Consider the following 22,329-nt stretch of genomic DNA (forward strand, 5'->3'; position numbering starts at 1 on the left):
CTGGGTAATTGGAGTTACTCATTACTATTCCCTGCCTACTTCATGCATGCTATATAATGAAGGAAAAAAAAAAAAATATATATATATATATATATATATACCGTATATAAAAAAAGGAAAACATCACCCTCATCCACTCTCTTGCTAGGCCACAGCGTTTCTCCTGCCTGCTCACTGGGTCTGCCTCCAGCCTAATCCACAAACTCACCACCTTGCTTCTACTCTTAGGCCTTCATTCCCTGCGGAGTGAGGCGTTCATTAATGTTTGCGGAGGAAGAGGGTGCACTGTGGGATATAAGACAACTTCTTGCATTTCTTTGTGTTTCCAGAGAGGAAAACCTTTTAGTCTCCTCTCCACAGAAGTGAGAAGCCCCACACTGGGCAAAACACTTCCAGCTTTTCATTCTATGACCCTATTTGCACCTTTCCACAGGAGAAGGAGTGACTAAACTGACTGGTCAGAGTCCAGGACATTGAAAGGACTGAGTTTTTATCAGGACTGATGCCTGAGTGCACAAGGTATACTATGATCCTGACCTGTGTCCTGATAAATCAGGGTCTGTTATCAAACCTGGCACAAGGTTATACTAAGAGGGAGTAGGAAGCCCCATTCTGTATCTACATTTAGTTCCAGGAATGACAGGGGACACCCAGAGCCACACTGTGGCGTGACCTCATATTTCACCACTTATTTGAGAAGGCCATATCAGTGAAGTCTAGAGTCTAACTGCCAGAAGCACCCCATTCCTCAGGAGAAGCACAGTTCCTAAAACTTAATGAAAGACATCGTGGTCTTAAGCAAACATGACACATCTTCACCTTCTCTTTTAATAGGGTTATGTCTCTCACTTTACCCATTCTCAAACTGTGTCGTTTCTTTTTACATACAAACACAAACACTTTAAAAAATAAATGCCAAATTCAAGAGAATCAGATGAGTAGATAAATTTAGGGAGCCATGAAAGAAAAGGCCAGTCACCAGATTTTACAAAAGGTCACCTGAACTCCTTCTCTGGACATTCAACTTGATATAGGACCCTACATATCCCATGTCACATGGTCCACAAGGTCTTCTTTTAGGATTCTGAAGCAGTCAATAGCCGTACTTGTCATTCAGATGGGTCCTGCCATCTCCACTTTGCCCTAGATCAGAGTATAAATAAAGAAACACATTCAATTTCCTAAATTCGGGAGGGAAAAGATACCCAGATATCAGCGGGCTAAAAAGTAAAACAGACAAAAGAGGTTTTTTCTATTCTACAACTCCGCCTTTTTGCATACGGTTTCAAAATACGGTCCTCTTTTCATTTCTACCCTTATTTACTAGCCAATAAAAAGCAAACATTTCTAGTAACAAAATTTCTAAAATTTCTATTAACTACGAATATATTAGAAACCTGATCCATAGAAAAAGCAACTTGTGATGAGCACATGGGAAACAAGCATCTCATATATTGCCTTAAGAGTGTTAAGTATGAACATAAGCTGTATCCTCTCGACAGAATGCAATTTACAATGTCTTAAAAATGTTTACAGCCTTTGATCCAGCATGTTAACTTTCATGATTTTTTTCTACATATGCACCTCTATACTTGTAAAAGTATTATGTTAGAAGTTGCTCATTGCAGAATTTTTTTAAAATTCAATTAATTAACATACAGTGTATTATTAATTTCAGAGGTAGAGGTCAGTGATTCATCAGTCTTATTTAATACCCAGCGCTTGTTACATCACTTGCCCTCCTTAATGTCTATCACCCAGTTACCCCAGCCCCCAAACCCCTCTCCTCCATGCAGAGTTGTCTGTGATGGCAAAACTGAAAATACAGCAAATATTCATTGAAGGAACTGGAAATACAGCAAATATTCGTTGAAGGAAAATTGAAGGAATAAATAAGTAAAGGTATTATCTGTACCATAAAAAAGAACTATGCTACAAGGAAGGACAGGAGGTAGGGAGGGAAGGAAGGAAGGAATCTATAAATAGCTATGGGAGGATCTCCATATAGTGTTAAGTGCGGAACAGCAAGATATAGAATATGCTTCTAGGGGCACCTGGGTGCCTCAGAAGGTTGAGCCTCTGCTTTCAGCTCAGGTCATGATCTCAGGGTCCTGCGATCGAGCCCCGCATCAGGCTCTCTGCTCAGCAGGGAGCCTGCTTCTCCCTTTCTCTGCCTACTTGTGATTTCTGCCAAATAAATAAATATAATCTTTAAAAAAAAAAAAAGAATATGCTTCTATTTGTGTAAAAACAATGGTGAAATATTATGTATTTAATTGCTCATACAAGCATTTTATGTGACATATATAAGAAGTCATAAGGTGATATTTCGCTTGCTTTAGAGGAAAACACCAAGTAGCTAAAGCAGAGCCAGTAGTAGTTGTTTTAAAACCTTTAAAGAAAATGCAAAAGACATGCAGAAGTTAAAAAAAAAAAAAAAAGTAATGAATCTCCATATACTCATCACCCAGCTACAACAACAATATGTGACATTACCCCCTCCATGCTCCCTCATCCTCTACTTCTACAGGATTATCTTAAGGCACATCCCAGATATTCCGTTTGTAAACACTTCTGTACACAGTCCTAGAAGATAAGGACTTTTTCTAAAAAACATAACATCATCCACATTTTAAAATAATTAATAATTTTCTAGTATCATCACACATCTGGCTAGTGTTCAAAATTATCTGACTGGTGTATATTTTTTTAATAGTTGTTTGTTCAAATAAGGATTCAAGCAGAACTACAAACTGTATTTGATTGATATGTCTCTTTAGATCTTTTACTCTGTTTCCCTAGAAGGGAGAACATTCCCACTACATGCTTTTTTTTTTTTAAGATTTTTTTTTTTTCAAAGATTACTTATTTATTTGAGAGAGAGAGAGAGAGCGAGAGAGCATGAGCAGGGGAAGCAGTAGGGGGAGAGGGAGAAGCAGACTCCCTGCTGAGCAGGGAGCCAGACAGGGGGCTTGATCTGAGGACCTTGAGATCATGACTTGAGCAAAAGTTAGCTCAAGCCACCTAGGCGCCCCTATTTATTTTAGAGAAAGAAAGAGAGCATGCTGAGTCAATCGGTGGGAGGGGCAGAAGGAGAGAGAATCCCAAACAGACTTTGCACTGAGTGAGGAGCCCAACACGGGGCTCGATTTCATGACCCTAAGATCACAACCCGAGCCGAAATCAAGGGTTGAACACTTAACTGACTACACTACCTGGTGCCCTATCCCACTACATACTCTTACAACACCTTTATTTTGAACCTTAAACATACATTACCTATTCAGAAATATAAATAAATAAGTCTCAGAAGAGAAGAAAAGTAATAAAAACAATCTACCTTCAGGTGGGACCCACACACAGTAGTCTGGGTCATCTTCTGGATATTTGGAGGAAAGTGTTGCTGGAAGCTACAAAGAAAAGATAAAATTCTTTTGAATAAAATAACCTAACTCTATTGTCCCTATACCTGTCAGCAAATAAAAACTAAGGGAAAAGCTTCCATTAATTACCTTGACATAAGTAACCCAAAAAATGGTGGAACACACTCTCTCTGAACCTTGACTTTTTCTCATAAAGTCTCAACAAACTGATTTTTAGTCAGTGAGAGTGAAGTGATGTTTTCTAAAAGGGACTGTTAACAGAGGTATGAGTTCTAATGGTATAACCCACATAGAGGGAAATTTGGCATTTGTCTTTTGATCTAGGTGCAGAAAAGAGTTAACAGGGCAAGACTGACTATCCTTTGAAAGGCCTGTTTTAAGGCTGGCCCCTCGCCTGGTATCTGGGGACCTGGATTTCAGGAAGGTTCCTACTACCCTGATAAAAGTGTCACTGTGCCTAAATTGTCTATAAAAACAATATGGTTTGTGCTAAACATCTATTTTTCTTCTGGGAGAACAGAATTTGGGGGCATGACATGCAGGAGGTGCCTAGGTGATCAGTCCCCAATAAAAATCCTGGGCACTGAGTGTCTAATGAGCCTCCCTGGTTAGCAACATTTCATAAGATGTCACAACTCATTGCTAGGGCAATTAAACACGTCTTATGTGACTCCAGTGGAAAAGGACTCTTGGAAGCTTATGCCTGGTTTCCTCAGACTTTGCCCCTTGTACCTTTTCCCTTTGCTGACTGTACTTGGTATCCTTTACTCTAGTACATCGTAGCTATGAGTACTACCACAGGCTGAGTCCTGTGAGGACTCCTGTGAATGACCTAGCCTGGGTGTCCTGGGGACCTCCTGACACAATCTAGCAATCCCACTTTGGGGAACTTACTATAGCCACATAAAATTATGCATACACAAGATTATTCATTATGGCACTGTTATAGTAAAAGATTAGAAACAACCCACGTGTCCACCTGTAGGGAACTGGCTAAGTTGAGTACATCCATACAGTAGGAAGCTCTTGGTAAACTGATACACAGTGATTTCCACAATAGGTTAAAAAATAATAAATCCTGATGTAGAATGTAGAATATTACATTCTATCTTCTATGTAATAAAAATAGTCAAATAAAAATATACTATTCAAATGTCTTTGTATGGCATAAAAGGATATGAACAAAGATTCACAAATTAATCAAAGAGGTATATGCAGAGTTATAGGGAACAGTATGGATGGAGACAAGAATAGAGAATTGAAAACATAAAAATTCAGAAATAAAAGAGAGCCCAGACTTCTAAAAGAGTGAGTATTAGGCAATTGGGAACTCTGCTAAGACAATCCCTAAAAATTCACTCTTCTAATCCCATGACAAAGGGATTCATTTTTACTTCTAGAGAGGTGAAGATTACGGCTAAAGTACTTACTTTGCCTGGACCGGGAGCTTTCTTTTTTTTCAATTCATCTCTGTTTTTCTGATGTTCATTCTTTGATGCTAATTTGAGAAAAAGAAAAGCAAGAGGCAACAGCTATTTCAGAATAAGTAAAACAGAAAAAAATTCCCCCTAAGAGATCATTATAAAAATGGAAAAAAGCACGTAACCATCAAATTCTCAAAAATTCCTTCTATTATAGGGACGCCTGGGTGGCTCAGTGGGTTAAGCCTCTGCCTTCTGCCCAGGTCAGGATCTCAGGGTCCTGGGATTGAGGCCCACCTTGGGCTCTCTACTCAGCAGGGAGCCTGCTTCTCCTTCTCTCTCTGCCTGCCTCTCTACTTGTGATTTCTCTCTCTGTCAAATAAATAAATAACAAAATCTTTAAAAAAAAAAAAAAATTCCTTCTACTATAAAGACTATCTTAAGAGAATTTCCTCTCTGCTAATAACTCTAGTTTTCAATCCTAAGGCTGTTCTACAAGCTTGAATATAATCACACCATTTGAAAAGGGAAAGAAAAATGGGGTTGATTTTACCATTCTACAGTTCAACTGTTATAGTTAGAACAGTAGAAAAACAATCCTTTTTTTTTTTCCCTGAAGGTTATTTATTGGGGCACCTGGGTGGTTTAGTCAGTTAAGTGTCTGCCTTTGGCCCAAAGTCCTGGGATCAAGCCCTGTGTCCCATTCTCTGCTCAGCAGAGCCTGCTTCTCACCCTCTCTTTGCCTACTTGTGCTCTCTCTCTGCCAAAGAAATAAATACAATCTTTAAATAAATAAATAAATAAAGGTTATTTATTTGAGAGAGCACACGAGTGAAGGGAGGGACAGAGAGAGATAATCTCCAATGGACTCTGTGCTGAGCGCAGAGCCCAATGGAGGGCTCAAACCCACAACCCATGGGATCATGACCTCAGCTGAAACCAAGAGTCAGACATTCAACCAACTAAGCCACCAAGGTGCCCCCAAACGAGGCATTTGAAAGGCCAATCTTTCAACCAATTTACCTTAATAGTTTTGGAATTGCTCCCATGATAGGCAGATTCATCTCTGGGAGATGAAAAGCTGCGGAGGGCTTTGCATGGGCAGAGGGAAGCGCAAAAGCACTAGGAATTTTGCAGATCAGGAGACGAAACCCCAGGAAGCAGAAAAGGAATTAAGAAAGGCAAATGGGATGGCACCAAACATAACCTCTCATGTATTCCAGTTCTGTTCAGGGTCCTGGCAGAGCACCTACCCAGTGTCTAAAAGGCCGCTCTCTGTGCTGCCTCAGCTCAGCCGCCAACCCCTCCTCTCTGACACCAGCTGCTTGCTTGTATGCAGAGCAGCAATGGAGCTGGCTGCACTACTTGCCTGAGGGTTCCTCACATGATGCAGCTGTTTCTCTAATCTCTTGATAATCGTTATTCTGTTCCTCTTGGCTGAGTTGAGACATGTTTTCTATAAAATGCAGAACCAGAGCATATTGTTATTATTTAATTCATAATGGGGAACCAAGAAAACAAAAACAAAAGCAAGAAAAGCTACATAAATACATAATCATCCAGCTTTACTATCATTAGCGTCAATAACCTTAATTAGATTTTCCAAAAAATGTGCCTCCATATGTTTAACAGAGAAATCAATTTTCCACTTTAAAAACTGGCCAACTCGGAGTTAAAACTTTTCAGCACTACTTACCAAAAGCCTTAAAAATGTACATATTCCTTGGCCTAGAAATTCTATTTCCAGGAACATATTCAAAGAACACAATCAGAGATGAGTACGAAGATTTATTATATATGCAATATGTTTAGGATAGCAAAAATAATAAATTATGTTCAGGTCTAACAATAGGGGGTGATTAAATAAATCACGGCACCAGCATGTGATGGACCACTGTGCTCCTCATTTGACTCCACATTTTAAAAGAGTATTTTAAGACATCGAAAAAAATAGGTTATAAAACAGCATATACAATACAATCCTAACAGAGGCCTAGAGTAATCCCTAATCAACTGCAGATTTACTCAGTAATGTGTCTTTACCAAATTTTAAAATCTGCTATTTTTATACACATATTTCTTGTGGTCCCTGAACAAAATAAATACAATCCTTATTGCTCGGCCTCCTACTAATCTGTTTATACGCCACCCTCACAAGGTATGGATCAAAGATTGGACTCACAAAAAAAGTATGTGTAAGTACCTTGTTTGAAAAGGCTAAGCATTTTGCCAGTAACTAAACAAAGGAGCATGCAAAAACAAAAGAGCTCTTCACAGATGAAAAATCAGAAACGTTTCTTTCTCAAACAACTAAGAATGATTCAAGAAAAGGCCTCCATACCAGGCCTGGCCTTTATGATGATAAGCCAGGTTTGTTTTGGAAGCAACATGCATGCATGCATGCATTCCCATGCATATTTCATGTCGGTTTTTGTTCTGTTTTTCCTCATGCGCCCTATTTTCTGTGAAGTCTTAACAATGCCAGACGGGTTGGCCACCCTGCAGGAAAGTAACTCCTGCAGTTGACAAGGGACAAGATACTGAAAAGATGAACAATGATATCTGGGTGTGAGACTGCAGGAGATTTCCCTTTTCTTCTTTGGACTTTTATGTGTAAGCCAAAGTTTCTAAAAATGAATACACCTTCCTCATAATCAGAAGAAAACATATTTGCAAACCAATCACTTCCCTCTTTTGTCATTTGCCGTCAAATCCTGGCTAAGGTGGGTGAGTACGGTGTGCCAGGTTTTCCGCTAGGTACCATGGACAAAAAGATGAATAAGGCACTATGCTTCCTAAGAAGTGTGATGCTTAGTCTCTGTTTTAGGGATGGGGAAAATAATGACCAAGGGGAGGTTTACCCTGAGACTACTTGATCAGGCCCCATCATGCACCCTCTTCTACTGCCCACCAATCACACAATGGTAGCAGCTCTGGGCTGTTCCACAGCAGCTGTGGTTTCAGATTCCACAGCTTTCAATGTTCCATAATTCTGGAATAGACTGGAAATACCTGCTCTTGCTCTGCAATGAGGATAAATAATGACAAATAGTCCAAGAAAGACCAAAAAAGTATGTTTCCAGAGTCAGCTGTATCCCATACCATAAAGTGCCACAAAGTCAAAATACACAACCAAGAACTGGTTTTGCTTTCCAAACCTAAGCGCAATCAATGCAGACGCCCCACTGAACAGCACAGGAAGAAGGAGAAAAATATTACCATGGGCTTTTGTCTCTTTAGAACAGGTGAAGTCAGTGGGAGGCCTCACTTCCTGCACTGCATCTTCTGGCTCTGTCTCGTGCTGCAGCCTACTGCTTCCAGCTTCCATTTTCCCCCTTTCATCTCCCTCCTTTTCCCCCTCCTCGTCCTCTTCCTCCTCCTCCTCCTCCTCTTCTACTTCGGGCTCATCCTTCATTCTCAATAGAGCTGGAGGGAGTTCTGGACGCTTAGGGGGTAACTTCTATGAAAGAAACAAATCATGAACAAACACTGCTACATAATGACAGAGACAAATCTCTTCAAGGAGATTAAGCTAAATATATGAAATGTCTAACCTCTCTAGACTGATGAACCCTGCAGAATTATGCTGGAGGGAGGACTTGCACATGAGATTTTGCCCATCTATGGACGTTTAACACATACCTCTATGAGTTTCTAGGATCAAAAGAATATTAAGTATGGGACACTTGAAACAGCTTGTGGGAACTAACATCTATTGCAGGTGCCAGCTGCAGGAATTCTGTCTTGTCACCCCTCATGGTGTTAAAGGATCTTAATTCATTACAAAATCTTCCAGGGGTAACAGACACACATTTCTAAGAAACAGATCATTTGTACAGCTTTTTCATTTTAGATTTAACACAATTTCAAAGAAATGAGACATGTAAATCAGTAAAATAGATCCTGAAGACATTTCTTTTTTTAAGATTTATTTATTTATTTTAGAGACAGAGAGAGAGCAAGGGGAGGGGCAAAGGGAGAGGGAGAGAATCTCAGGCAGACTCTGCACTGAGCTAGGAGCCTGACCTGGGGCTCAATCTCACAACCCTGAGATCATGACCTAAGCTGAAACCAAGAGTTGGATGCTCAACCGACTGTACCACCCAGGCGCCACCTGAAGACATTTCTTGAATAAAGCCAAATATTCTAATCAAAACCTTTTAATAAAATTATTAGAAAAAGAAAAGGTTGATTGAAGATTAAGGAATGGAGAGATACCAAAGTATATGTTGGGCATATCATTTCTTAAATATAGGATTGAATTCAGTAAACCTCTTTAGAGAGCTTTTTTAGTAAAGAGTTTTTCCTCTAACTAAACATAAGCACCTCCTCTCCCCTCACCCTCACAGAAAAGCCTGCCTCTCAGGTGAACCTGAGACTTCAGGCTTCTGCCACCAGAGGGCAGTTTTCCCTAATTCAAGGTCCTGAGGACTGAATTCTGTCCCCACAAAATTCGTATGTTGAAGTCCTAACCCCTAGTACCTCAGAATGTAAACATATTTATAGATAAAATTTTTAAAGAGGTAAGTTAAAAGAAAGCAGTTAGACTGAGGCCCTAACCCAAGATGGCTGGTTTCTTGTAAGAGGAGCGGGCGACCCCACGGGTGCAAGTACACACAGGGAAGACCCCAGGAAGATGCAGGAAGAGGGCAGCCATCTCCAAACCAAGGCATGCTGATCTTGGACCCAGGCTCCAGATCTGTTAGAAAATTAAATTTCTGTCTTTTAAGCTACCCAGTCTGTGGTGTTTGGTTAGGGCAGCCCTCGCACGCTAACACACAAGGTTCTGCTCTTTAGGTGATAAGACCTTTTAAAAGCTGAATCTGTAAAGGGGGATGTATGCAAAGGAAACATTCACCAGTGAAGTGCTAGAGGACAGTAGAAAGATCACAAAACTCAAGAACAGAGGACCTGGATTTGATTGCCAGTCTAGTAATCACTTAATGATGATGTGACCTCATATTTAACCTCTCTGACACTGTTTCCTCACCTGTGAGAGGTGGTAATTCCCACACATCACAAAGTGTTAGAGGGATTGAACGCCAAATGGCAGGGCCAGGTGCAGGGACTACATGACTAACAAATGTTAGCCGAGTACAAATGTTACACTATCTACCCACCTGGAAAAAAGACATTTCTTAAATGCAACATTCATCACAAATTAATAAACTGATGTTCAATGTACAAATTAGTTACATGCAAACTGACTGAAGAGCGAAAGTTTAACACTATGACCCACAACTTACCCCTACTGTTCCCGTTTTTAATTTGAATTTGCTTCCTCCTTTCATGGCACCAAAGAGAGGCAATGTAAGCTTTTTAGCTTTGTTTTCCACATCTGTAGCCTGACTTTCAGTCCTAAGAAGAAAGAACAATTATACACATCTATTCCGGTGAGGCCAAGATTTTATCCAAAACACCAGAAGAATCCTGCGTGCCTGGCTTTAAAGACCCTTTGCCAAATACTATCCTTCACAGCCCATCCCCAAAGGCTTCAGGAAGATTCTGGTATCCACGGACAAAGTCAAGAGCAACACAGATATTTTTCAGTTCCAATAAATAGCTTGGCTGGTCTGGAGGACAAGCAAAGACACCCCACGGAAATGAAAAGGCAGAGGACGGGATCACAATCAAGAGCTGCTTGGGTCGGGGAGAAAGGTGTTAGGTAGAAAGTTTGGAAGTTCAATCCTCAAGAAGAGGAGGAAAAAGGTACATACATCTAAAGGCCAGGATCTAAAGTAGGAAAGGGAGGAAAAACTAAGCAGACACACACACAGCAAGAGGGGAGGCTCTAGAGGACACTGACATAGCCCTCTCACAGGGATGACTTACCAAGGGAAAAGATTTTGGTTAGAATAAAACTCACTGTTATTTGTTTACCCTGAACTATGCCTCAGGAGTTTTCATCCTTTCTCCACAAATACAATGTTACAAATAGCTGCTAGGTATAACAGAAATAGGACAATGATGACAATAATAATACACATAGGCCAGCACTTTGTCAAGTGCTATTCATGTCATTTTTCCCTTTTTAAGGATATTATTTAATGAGCGAGAAAGAGAGCCCATGAGTGGGGGGAGGTGGGGGGGCAGAGCGAGAGAGCGAATCCCAAGCCTCCCTGCCAAGCACAGAGCCCAATGTGGGGCTTGATTCCATGACCCGAAGATCATGACCCAAGCCAAAACCAAGAAACCAAGAGTCGGATGCCCAACTGACTGAGCCCCAGGCACCCCTATTCATGTCATTTTTCAACATCAATAGTACTTCTAATTTACAGATGAGGAAGCAAGGATCAAAGGAACTATATAACTTGCCTCTAAATGCCCAAAAATAATTCATACAGCTGAGAGCGAAAGCCAGGGAGTCTAACTTGAGTGTTAACGCCCCTCCTCACTATCAGTAAATGAAATACCACTTGGATGACAGCCTTTGTGGACTGACCTACGAATCACTGCATGAAATATCCAAACTACACATCAATCTTTTAATAAAACTGCTAGTAATTTGGGGATTAATTTTTTGTACAGATGATCAAGGGCTCCAGGAACATTTTACCTTTATATCCCCATAAAAAAAAAGTGTCTCCCAATATCTAGATATTCATCTATGCAACACCCCTAGCATCAAATTACAGGTTTTGTACACATTTGTAAAGGGCTACATTAATGCTTACTGACCATCTAAAACAGCACTGTCCATGGGGCACCTGCTGGCTCAGTCGTTTAAGTGGTCAACTTTTGATCTCAGCTCAGGTCTTGATGTCAACTGAGGTCTTGATCTTGGTGGTTGAGTTCAAGCCCCAAGTTGGGCTCCATGCTGAGCCTACTTATAGCAGCTCATCCAAACAGAACTTTCTGCGATAATGGAAATGTTCTACATTTGTGCTGTCCAATATAGTAGCCACTAGCCACAAGTGGCTATTGAGGACTTGAAATCTGACTAACTTGAATGAAGAACTGAATTTTTAATTTCATTTAATTTTAATATCACAGGAGACTACTGGGTGCTGTACAGGACTGCACAGGCCAAAAGAAAACAAGAAACTTCCTAAGTGAGTTACTTGCCTTCATACATGAGTGATCCCACCTAGGCAATACCACTTTTTGAGATGCCTACCTGAACTGTGCTCACTAGGAGTCGCTCATTTCCATAGCAACCTATTCAATGATTTCAAAATTTGTTGATATCACATAGAACAAAATTTGAAAATACTGTCAAATTGAAAGACTGGATCTTATTCTCTCTCTCTCTCTCTCTCTCACACACACACACACACACACACACACACACACACCTCATACAAACATCTGCACACTCACAAACATTAGCTAAATCTGGGAAAAACTATTCCCAAAATGTTGTTTACAAATTACTCAGAAAAATGGATTTAGGTTAATTTCTTCCAATAATTTTCACAAAATCAAAGTTAACTAATAAAATCAACTTTAGGGGATTATGCCTTCCCCCATTTTAAAAGAAGAAATTCCACTTTAAAAGTATTTAAGTATATTTAAAAAAAGAATTTAAGTATAGGGGCTCTTGGGTGGCTTAATCAATTGGGAAACCAATTCTTGATTTCAGTTCAGATCATGATCGGGCCCTGTGCTAAGCTAGGCGCCTGCTTGTCCCTCTTCCTCTGCTGCTCCCCTGCTTGTGTTCCCTCTCTTTCTCTTTCTCAAATAGATAAATAAATAAGATTTTTTTTACAAAGGTATTTAAATACACTGAAGTTATCAACTGGTTCTTAAGAATGACAAACCAGGTGCAAAAATGACAATCTGCACTTTTATTTTTTTCATCTGTGGCTTTAAAATCATAGATTAAAAAATGGCATTACAGGGGCGCCTGAGTGGCTCAGTGGGTTAAAGCCTCTGCCTTCGGCTCATGGTCCCAGGGTTCTGAGATCGAGCCCCGCATCAGGCTCTCTGTTCGGCGGAGAGCCTGCTTCCTCCTCTCTCTCTCTCTCTCTCTCTCTCTGCCTGCCTCTCTGCCTACTTGTGATCTCTGTCAAATAAATAAATAAAAATATTTTTTTTTAAATGGCTATTACATTATTATATTTGTATTTCTCTTATGAACAATATAGAGCATTTTTTAAAATATATTTAAGAGTTATTTGTATTTCTTCTCCAGTGGCCTTTCAGTTGATACCCTTTTCCCATTTTTCTCTTTGGTAGATGGTTGTCCACTTATTCAAGGTCTTTATATATTACCAAAATCAGCCTTTTGGCATGTTGCTTTTTAAAGAAATTTACTCTGCATTAAAAGATTAAGTAAAAAATTCAGAGCCTTGGGGCACCTGGCTGACTCACTCAGTTAAGGGTCTGCTTTCGGCCCAGGTCATGATCCCAGGGTCCTAGGATCGAGCCCTGCATCAAGCTCCCTGCTCAGCAGGAAGCCTGCTTCCCCCACCTCTCCCTCTGCACTCCCCCTGCTTGTGTTCTCTCACTCTCTGTCAGATAAATAAAATCTTATTAAAAAAAAAAAAAAAGCCTTCTAATGAAAGAGGAATCACTGTAGTTTTCTATAAAACCCTACAGCAGTCTGTATTTCACAAAGGAAATGGCTTAGACTCTATGAAATCACTGCCTCCTGTGCTTTAAAAGGTTTCTTATATTTTATTTCTATTCTCTAATATTAAGAAAATAACATAATTCAAAATGTTATCTATGTAAACATGCTTATTTAAAATTTCAAGTATAACTAAGACTTACTTTTTCAGCTCTGGAATCTCTGCTGGCTTTACAATTTTTATCAATCCCTTAAGTCTCTGTTGTTCTTTCCTCAGTTCAAAAGTTCTCAGGTGAAGTTTCTTCCGGGACACACCATCCAATGCACTCCCGGATTTCATTTCTGACATAAATGCCTCTAAAGAGTCCTGAGATGGTGACTCTGACAGGGCTGTCCAAGAAAGGAATAATATATGTTCAGAAAAATGGCCTCAAATCTTTTAAAATTCAGCCAAAGTTTCCAGAGAAAAGTCACTAACAGGGGCGCTTGGGTGGCTCAGTCAGTCGAGTGTCCAGCTCTTGATTCTGGCTCAGGTCATGATCTCAGGGCCGTGAGATCAACCCTGTTTCAGGCTCCACACTCAGCAGGAAGTCTGCTTGGGATTCTCACTCTCCTCCCTCTGCCCTCCTCCCCTGCTGCATACTCTTTCCCTCTCAAAAAAAAAACAAATAAATCTTTTAAAAAAAAGTCACTCACATAAAACTGGTCAGAGAACATTACTCATATTGGGAATAAGAAAACAGGTTATAGCTTGAAGACCTTGGGACATCATTTTGCCTCATTGGGCTTCATTTTCCTCATCTATTACACAGAGTTTAAATGAAATAATTTATAGTGTTCTTTCTAATACTAAGATGCTGTGTTGCTCCTTAGAAAGGTTCCAAGGTCTGTATCTTATTAACTAGCCTCAGTGCTGGCAGAGGGCACTACATAAGGCAGATGCCTACTATAAACTTATTTAATGGATCATTAACTTACCTTTGCTTGAGGCTTTCAGTTTCTCAGAAATTTCAGAGAGTTCCTTTTCAGCATCATTTAACTTTGCAACCTGTAACACCCAAATTAACAGGGTCAGCAAATGTTTTTCTTCTTTCAAAACATGGTAGCTTTTCTGTCTTCCTCTTCTTATTTTCATTATTGTTACAAGGTTTAAGAGGATGCATTTAGAATTTCCAGTTGAATCTGCATCTTATGGAGTTAACAATTTTCATGTATTTATTAATCTGAATTGAGTTAGCTTCTGAATTAACACAGAATTAAACAAAATATATGTATAGAATACAGACTTGACATTACTCAAAAGAAAGAACTCAAGGCATTTGTTTTCATTGATGAATCAAAAAAACAGATGTTGGGTAATGTTTTAAAGCTCTCTGAATGTTACTTAATATAGTGAAAACACGGGCGCCTGGGTGGCTCAGTGGGTTAAGCCGCTGCCTTCGGCTCAGGTCATGATCTCAGGGTCCTGGGATCGAGTCCCGCATCGGGCTCTCTGCTCAGCAGGGAGCCTGCTTCCTTCTCTCTCTGCCTGCTTCTCTGCCTACTTGTGATCTCTGTCTGTCAAATAAATAAATAAAATCTTTAAAAAAAAAATATATATATATAGTGAAAACACAGGCTAACTTGTGATGGTTTCATGAAGGATATATAGTTTAAGACTATTACCAAACTATACTCCTCAAAATTCCTTTCACAATTCTTGACTGCCAAAAGTCTAAAGTTGATTTCACCTCAGAATGGCCCAATTTGGAACTTTTTCCTTTCTTTTCGTAGTTTTAACATAGTATCCAAAGAATGCTCATTCATGCATCAATATCCACCTACAGACTTCCTCTCTCTCCCTCTGCCTGCCTCTCTGCCTATTTGTGATCTCTGTCTGCCAAACAAAAAAAAAAAAAAAAAAAAAAAAATCCACCTACAGGTGGACAGAGTCTCTAGCAGCAAGCCAAATATTTTCCAACTTGGGTAATACTCTTGTTACTATCAAATTTAAAATCAAGAAAGTTGGGGTGCCTGGGTGGCTCAGTGGGTTAAGCCTCTGCCTTCAGCTCAGGTCATGATCTCAGAGTCCTGGGATGGAGCCCCACATCGGGCTCTCTGCTCCGCAGGGAGCTGGCTTCCCGCACCACCCACGTGCTGCTCTGTCTACTTGTGATCTCTCTCTCTCTCTCTGTCAAATAAATAAATAAGTAATCTTTAAAAATAAAATAAAATAAATCAAGAAAGTCATATTTCAGACCAGATTTCAATGCTACTGCTTTAAAAATTATAATTATAAAACAAATTTGAATAATATCTTATTTAAAAATTAAACTACCACAGCTACTTCTATAAATAAAACTTGCCAATGATTCAAAGGTCTCTGGCTTCTCATCTATCTTCCCAGCTTTTTTCATTCGGTTCAGACGCTTCTTTTCAACCAGGCCGGTTCTATCAAGAAAGGTGTCATCATCACTATCATAAAAGTCTTCATCTTCCCAGTTCTTGGCTTTCCTTTTCCGAGATACTAGGAGATAAAATAAATGGTAAAAAAAGAAAAAAGAGACAAGTAGATAAGCAGCTTAAAATATCACTATCAGAGGTGCCTGGGTGGCTCAGTGGATTAGCTTCTGCCTTCGGCTCAGGTCATGATCTCAGGGTCCCAGGATCAAGCCCCACGTCCAGCTCTCTGCTCAGTGGGGAGCCTGCTTCCCCCTCTCTCTCTCTGCCTGCCTTTTTGCCCTCTTATGATCTCTCCCTCTGTCAAATAAATAAATAAAATATTTTTAAAGATTTTTAAAAATCACTATCAGTACTGCAAGACCCAACAAGCTGTCAAACTACATATACAAACAAAGGGTTAAACCTGGAAGACATTAGGCTAAGTAAAATAAGCCAGGCACACAGGATTCCACTTAGAGTTAACTGGAGTAGCCCAATTCACAGAAACAGAAGGTAGAATGGTAATTACCAGGGGATGGAGGAAGGAAGAATGAGAAGTTAGCTTTCAGTGGGTATAAGAAACTTTTGAGAGGGGTACTAGTGATGGTTGTACAACAATGTGAATGTATTTAATACATTTAATGCTTACAGTGGTAAATTTTATATTATGTATATTTTACCACAATAAAAGAATTAAAACAAAGGGCTAATTTATTTAATGAGCAAGAAGTTCCCAAAAACCAATCAGTAAAAAAGGAAAAAGATAAGGAAAAGGCGAATAATCCAAAAAAAAATTTTTTTAATAAAGATTTTTATTTATTTATTTGTAAGAGAGAGAGAGTGAGAGCGAGCCCAGGCAGACAGAGTGGAAGGCAGAGTCAGAGGGAGAAGCAGGCTCCCTGCGGAGCAAGGAGCCCGATGTGGGTCTCGATCCCAGGACGCTGGAATCATGACCTGAGCCGAAGGCAGCTGCTTAACCAACTGAGCCACCCAGGCGTCCCATTCCAAAAATTTTTAAAAGGATAATGAAAGCAGTTCAGAAAAAGAAATATAAATGGCCAAAACAATTTTTAAAGATGTTAAACACGTTTTAATAATTAAAAAATACAAATTAGGGGCACCTGGGTGGCTCAGTGGGTTAAGCCTCTGCCTTCAGCTCAGGTCATGATCCCAGGGTCCTGGGATTGAGCCCCACACAGGGCTCTCTGCTCAGCGGTGAGCCTGCTTCCTCCTCTCTCTCTGCCTGCCTCTCTACCTACTTCTGATCTCTGTCTGTCAAGTAAATAAATAAAAAATCTAAAAAAAAATACAAATTAAAATAATGAGATACCACTTCTTACCTACAGACTAGAAAAAACATGAAAAGATTAATAATGCCCAGTTTGGCCAGGGTATGGGGAAATGAACTCTCAAACAGCTGGTGGGAATGTACATTGATACAATCCTTTTGATGATCAATCTCATAACATCTGTCCAATAATAAAAATCCAACTGACCTAGCAATTCCACTTATAAGAATTTACCCCACATGTATCAGTGCAACATTGTTTGTAACAGTGAAAAATATGGAAAGCTCATGAAGAGGGGACTATGGTAGCTACTAATTTTTGGTCTACTCTATGCCATCTTACTCCCCTTGTTCTGGTAAAAGTACCCCTTTTCTTCTAGAAAACTCTTCCCTCCTTCCATCAGGATTAGAGGTAATCAAGTGACCAAAGCCAATCGGTAAGAGTCTCATATTTATATTAAATAAAAGGAAAAAAGGGTTCTCTTTCCAATGAGATTATGAAAGAGGGAAGATACAAATTCTGTAAGCAGCCAGCTTTTCCAGACTAGGTACGAATCTATCTGCAAAATAAAACCATGCGCTCATGAAAAGGATCACACAGATACACACATACAGCTTTTAGGGCATCCTGGTGATACTGAGAGTTCTGGCTTGATAGGACCAGAACTTAAGTTATGGTTCATGCACTTCTTCTTTCAACCCTGTAAGCTACTCTTCGCAGGTTCTGGAGCCAATAACTCTTCTCCCTAAGCTAGTTTGAGTTAGGTTTCCATTATTTACAACCCAAACAGTCCTTATTAATATAAACTTCATAATTTCCAAGTTAGATGGTACACTGAACATATCTAATTTCACTTTCCCCATATCCTACTAATGCTACAATGAAAAGATTTTTTTTAAAAACATTAATCTGACAATAAATAAATAATAAAGAAAATAAATAAATACAAACACTAATCTACTGGGGCAGCTGGTTGGCTCAGCTGGTAGAGCATGCAACTCTTGATCTCGGGGTATAGAGCTTATTTAAAAATGCTGGGTATAGAGCTTACTTAAAAAATAAATAAATAAAATAAAATAAATAAAAATTCTAAATCTGCAAAGAAAGGAGAATGGGAGAAGGGATAGCAACACCAAATTTTTGGAAATTAGAAAGCAGACAGACAAGTCGAAACTAAATTAGCAGAGCTAAAAAAAAAAAAAAAGATAAATTCTAATCCAACAGTGAGGAAAGCAGAGAATCAGTCTGATGATACTGCAGCGTCTACAAAAGGATCTGGAACTGGGGATGGATAGTTGTGCTAAAATAAGCAGAAATGAGTAAAAGCTGATTGAGAAACAGATCCTCCTCCCTGCCTACTTACCTCTTTCCCATCCCCAGAAAGAACCCAGAAGTTAATCTCTAGAAAGGGTAAGACAGTAAGTCTGTGCATTGTGGACTGACTGGTTGAGTTGAGGGCATATATTATTCTATTCTAAAAATAGTACTGTCCTGTGACTATCTCAGTATTGAGATTCTGCTCAGCCATCTTCCAGCACTTAGCCCTAGAAATCTCATGCAGGAGACTAGAAGAATATTCTCTGAGGAATCCTGCCAGCAGAAGAGGAAATACCCAAGGAAATTTACATGAGGAATTCCCCCCCTCCAAAAAGGCCCACATCATTCTATATTGTTGCTGAAAGTTAGTAAGTCCCACCTATATAATTCAAGCTGTCAATCACCTTTTTGTCCCCAGATAAGAACTTACAATCAAGGACTACATAGCTGAGAAACACATCTAACAAGCAGGATAGAGAGACCACACAAACAAAAAGAAAAGACAACCTGGAGAGCACAGATTCGCAGTGAGATGAGATATTTACAATCCAGGAAACAATGGCATATTACATTTTAAAAATGAATATTCAGGGACACCTGGGTGGCTTAGTTGGTTAAGCATCTGACTCTTGATTTTGGCTCAGGTCATGATCTCAGGATGGTGAAATCAAGTCCTGTGTCAGGCTCTGCCTCCCCATGGAGTCTGCTTGAGATTTTCTCTCTCTCCTCCTCCTCATCCCCTACCCCTCCCCCGAGCTGTACTCCCATGTGTGCACATGTCTCTCTAATGAATAAATTCTTTTAAAAATGTATATTTGAGGACAAAAATGAGCCTTGGAAATTAAAATCTTGATAGCAAAATAGAGACAGAAAGATAAAGCTGCATAAATCTCCCAGAAAGAACAAAAAGACAGAGATAAAAACACAAAGGAAAAAAAAAGACAAGAAACTTTAGACAGTCAGTCTAAGATGTTCACTATCTAAAGAACAAAATTCCAGAGAGAAAGAGAAAAGAGAGGGATAAAATGATTAATGGCGTGATTCCAGAAATGTTCCTGAAGTGTCAAAAGATTTCCAGATCAGGGGCACCTGGGTGGCTCAGTCCCTTGAGCCTCTGGCTCTTAATTTCAGCTCAGGCCATGATCTCTTGAATCATGGGACTGAGCCCGAAGTTGGGCTCCAGGCTCAGCACAGAGCCTGCTTTGGATTCTCTCCCTCTGCCCCTCCCCTGCCCTGCTCACTTTCTCTAAAATGGATAAATAAAATCTTAAAAAAAAAAAAAATTTTTCCAGACCAAAGGACCCAGTAAGAACCTAGAAAAATGAATGAAAATAGACCAACAGAAAGGTACATCATAGTTAAGTTTCAGAACCTTGAGAACAAAGGGAAACTCTGACGAACTTCCGGGGTGGAGGGGGTGAGGGGAATGACATATAATTGATTAGGATTCTGAACAGTTTTGGACTGTGAGAACAACACTGGATATAGGTGATAAGAGTAATACCTTCAAAGTCGTGAAGGAAATTATTTCCAATTTAGAATTCTACTCCTAGACCAACTATTAACCAAGAGTAAAGCTAGCATAATTACATTTTCAGAATGGAGAATTTAATAAAGTTTACTTGTTATATATCCTTTCTCAGGAATCTACTAGAGGATATCCACCAAAACAAGAGAGTAGGCTAAGAAAAATCAAAGATGTGAAATCCACTGAAGACTACCATCATGCACACTTTCCACTTTTGTACCAGCTTTTTTTTTTTTTTTCAACTTTGTCAGAGAAAGGGAGAGAGAGAAAGGAGGTGGAGCGGCAGGCAGAGACGTGGGCTCCCTGCAGAACAAGGAGGCCAATGTGAGACTCAATCCTAGGACCCTGGGATCATGACTCAAGCCGAAGGCAGATGTTTAACCAACTGAGCCACCCAGATGTCAGTCCTGCAGCAGGTCTAGAGAGCAGTAAGCCCTAAAATAATAGTGCTCTTCAGGAGAAATGTTTCCAAAAGTCAGAACTGATCAATTACTGAATGCGACTGACCATGCGGAAAAATATACTGAAAGGCTATTGAAAGGTGAGAGATGAATGACCAAGAGCTATAAAATTCAAACACATGAAAAACAATCACCATTATTAACTTTAGGAAAAACAGAAACAAAAATTGCTCAGTTGTGACTAATATTTGCATAAACATAATCATGGAAATACTAAACACTAATTTAACACAGTAAGTAGATAATGTTTAGAATACATGACTCAAGGTCAATAGCCCAAGATGGCAGAGGAGGAGCAGACCTTAGTTTCATCTGGTTCCTGAATTCAGCTAGACAGCTATCAAATCATTCTGAAGACTTGTGAACTCAACCAGAGATCTAAGGAAAGAATAGCTGCAACTCTACAAATAGAAAAGTGACTACTTGCTGCAAGGTAGGAGGTGTGGAGAAGTGAATCCAAGGCGATATATCAGAAGGTTTACCACAAGGGAAGGGAGCCTCCGTAAACTGGCACCAGAAAATGATATAGCAGCAGAGCACAAAATCAGAACTTTTGGAAGTCTGTTCTGGTGAGGAACATCACTCAGGTGACTAGGCGTGGATGGAACCCTAGCTGGGACAGTGTGGTCTGAGGATCCCCATGGTCACGGGAAGACTGGGGGTGCCTGAGTGTGATAGAGTTCCCAAGCACTGGAGCAAGGAAGCCAGCCACAATCAGTGTGGCAGGAGTGGGCTCTAGCTCAGGGTTGCAATAAACCATGAACTGCAGTACAATCGGACCACTGTGCTCAGAACAAGGGCCCAGCAAGTGGCAGAATCACAGCGAGACACCCCCTTCCCCTGGGAGGAATGGCTGTGCACTGCGGGAGTCTTCAGGGTTTGGAGACTTGAAACAAAGTAAAATGCCTGATACAAAAACAGTCGGTTATCAGCTGGGTGAGCACAGAGTGCAGAGACCAGGGAGACAGGAGTGACTAACTGCTTTTCCTTAAGGGCACACAAAGGAGTGGGGCCCCAAGCTCTCAGCTCTGGGGCTAGAGACTAGAAGGCTGCCATTTTCTTTCTTTCTTTTTTTTTTTTTTTTTAATTTTTTATTTTTTAGAAGGCTGCCATTTTCATTCTCATCCTCCAAAGTGGCATGGAAATTCTTCAGGGAACAAAAGCCACAGGGAGCAATGTGGAGCAGATTACTTACTGGCCCCTGGCAAGGGCAGTACTCAGGTTCCACAGGGCACAGACCATTAAGAATCAACACAATAGGCCCCTCCCCAAGAAGAGCAGCAAGAACACTGGTTAAAACCAAGTTTACTTATCATAGGAACCTGCAAAACTCCAGTGCCAGGGGAATACAATACATGGCTTTTTTTCCCCCATGCTACTTTAGTCTTTCGATTTTATTTTTTTCTCTTTTCCCAATTTCTGATTTCATCAACTCTTTTTAAAAATCTTTTTAAATTTCCATTTTTACAGTTACAGTCTACCTTTCATTGTATTTTTTTATATATGTAAGTTTTTCTTTATTTACAATTTTGAGATGTAGTTTATTCTAACCAACAGACCAAAATATACTCAGGATATAGTGTATTGCTCTGTTTGTTCACCTGTTTATATTCCTTCTTTTTTTGTTGTTGTTTTTAACTGTCATTTTTACAGTTACATTCTATCCTTTCGCTGTATTCATTTTGTACATATAAAAATTTTTCTTTCTTTACAATTTTGGGACCTAGTTTTATAACAAACAGATCGAAATATACACAGGATCTCAGTGCATTGCTCTATTCTGTTCACCTGTCTGATTATATTCTCTCTCTCTCTTTTTTTTTTTTTTTATTTTGGGCCTCTTCTGATTTGTTAAGTGTATATTAACTGGGGTCATTGTTGCCATTTTAGTATTTTGTTCTCTCATGCATCTATTCTTCTCTGGACAAAATAACAAGATGGAAAAACTCACCTCAAAAAAGAGAACAAGAGGCAGTATGGACTGCCAGGGACCTACT

The 22,329-nt window shown here is 39.7% G+C and overlaps 1 protein-coding gene across 1 annotated transcript in view; it reads right to left on the bottom strand.

The window, feature by feature from the left end:
* Positions 1-805: 805 nt before the first annotated feature.
* The window catches only part of LOC101682482 (solute carrier family 4 member 1 adaptor protein), a 33,988-nt gene continuing 12,464 nt past the window's right edge, over positions 806-22,329 (bottom strand). Inside the window, exons 6-14 of the mRNA XM_004777493.3 lie at positions 15,662-15,822; positions 14,295-14,364; positions 13,520-13,706; positions 10,051-10,162; positions 8,024-8,264; positions 6,174-6,260; positions 4,814-4,881; positions 3,341-3,410; positions 806-1,143 (exon numbers count right to left, since the gene is read on the bottom strand). Coding sequence (XP_004777550.2) covers positions 1,094-1,143; positions 3,341-3,410; positions 4,814-4,881; positions 6,174-6,260; positions 8,024-8,264; positions 10,051-10,162; positions 13,520-13,706; positions 14,295-14,364; positions 15,662-15,822 — 1,046 coding nt within the window. The 3' untranslated portion in view covers positions 806-1,093. The remainder of the gene's footprint in view (positions 1,144-3,340; positions 3,411-4,813; positions 4,882-6,173; positions 6,261-8,023; positions 8,265-10,050; positions 10,163-13,519; positions 13,707-14,294; positions 14,365-15,661; positions 15,823-22,329) is intronic.

Source organism: Mustela putorius, unplaced genomic scaffold (genome assembly GCF_011764305.1).
Source record: "Mustela putorius furo isolate JIRA1106 unplaced genomic scaffold, ASM1176430v1.1 tig00537293_pilon_pilon_pilon, whole genome shotgun sequence".
Classification (NCBI taxonomy): domain Eukaryota; kingdom Metazoa; phylum Chordata; class Mammalia; order Carnivora; family Mustelidae; genus Mustela; species Mustela putorius.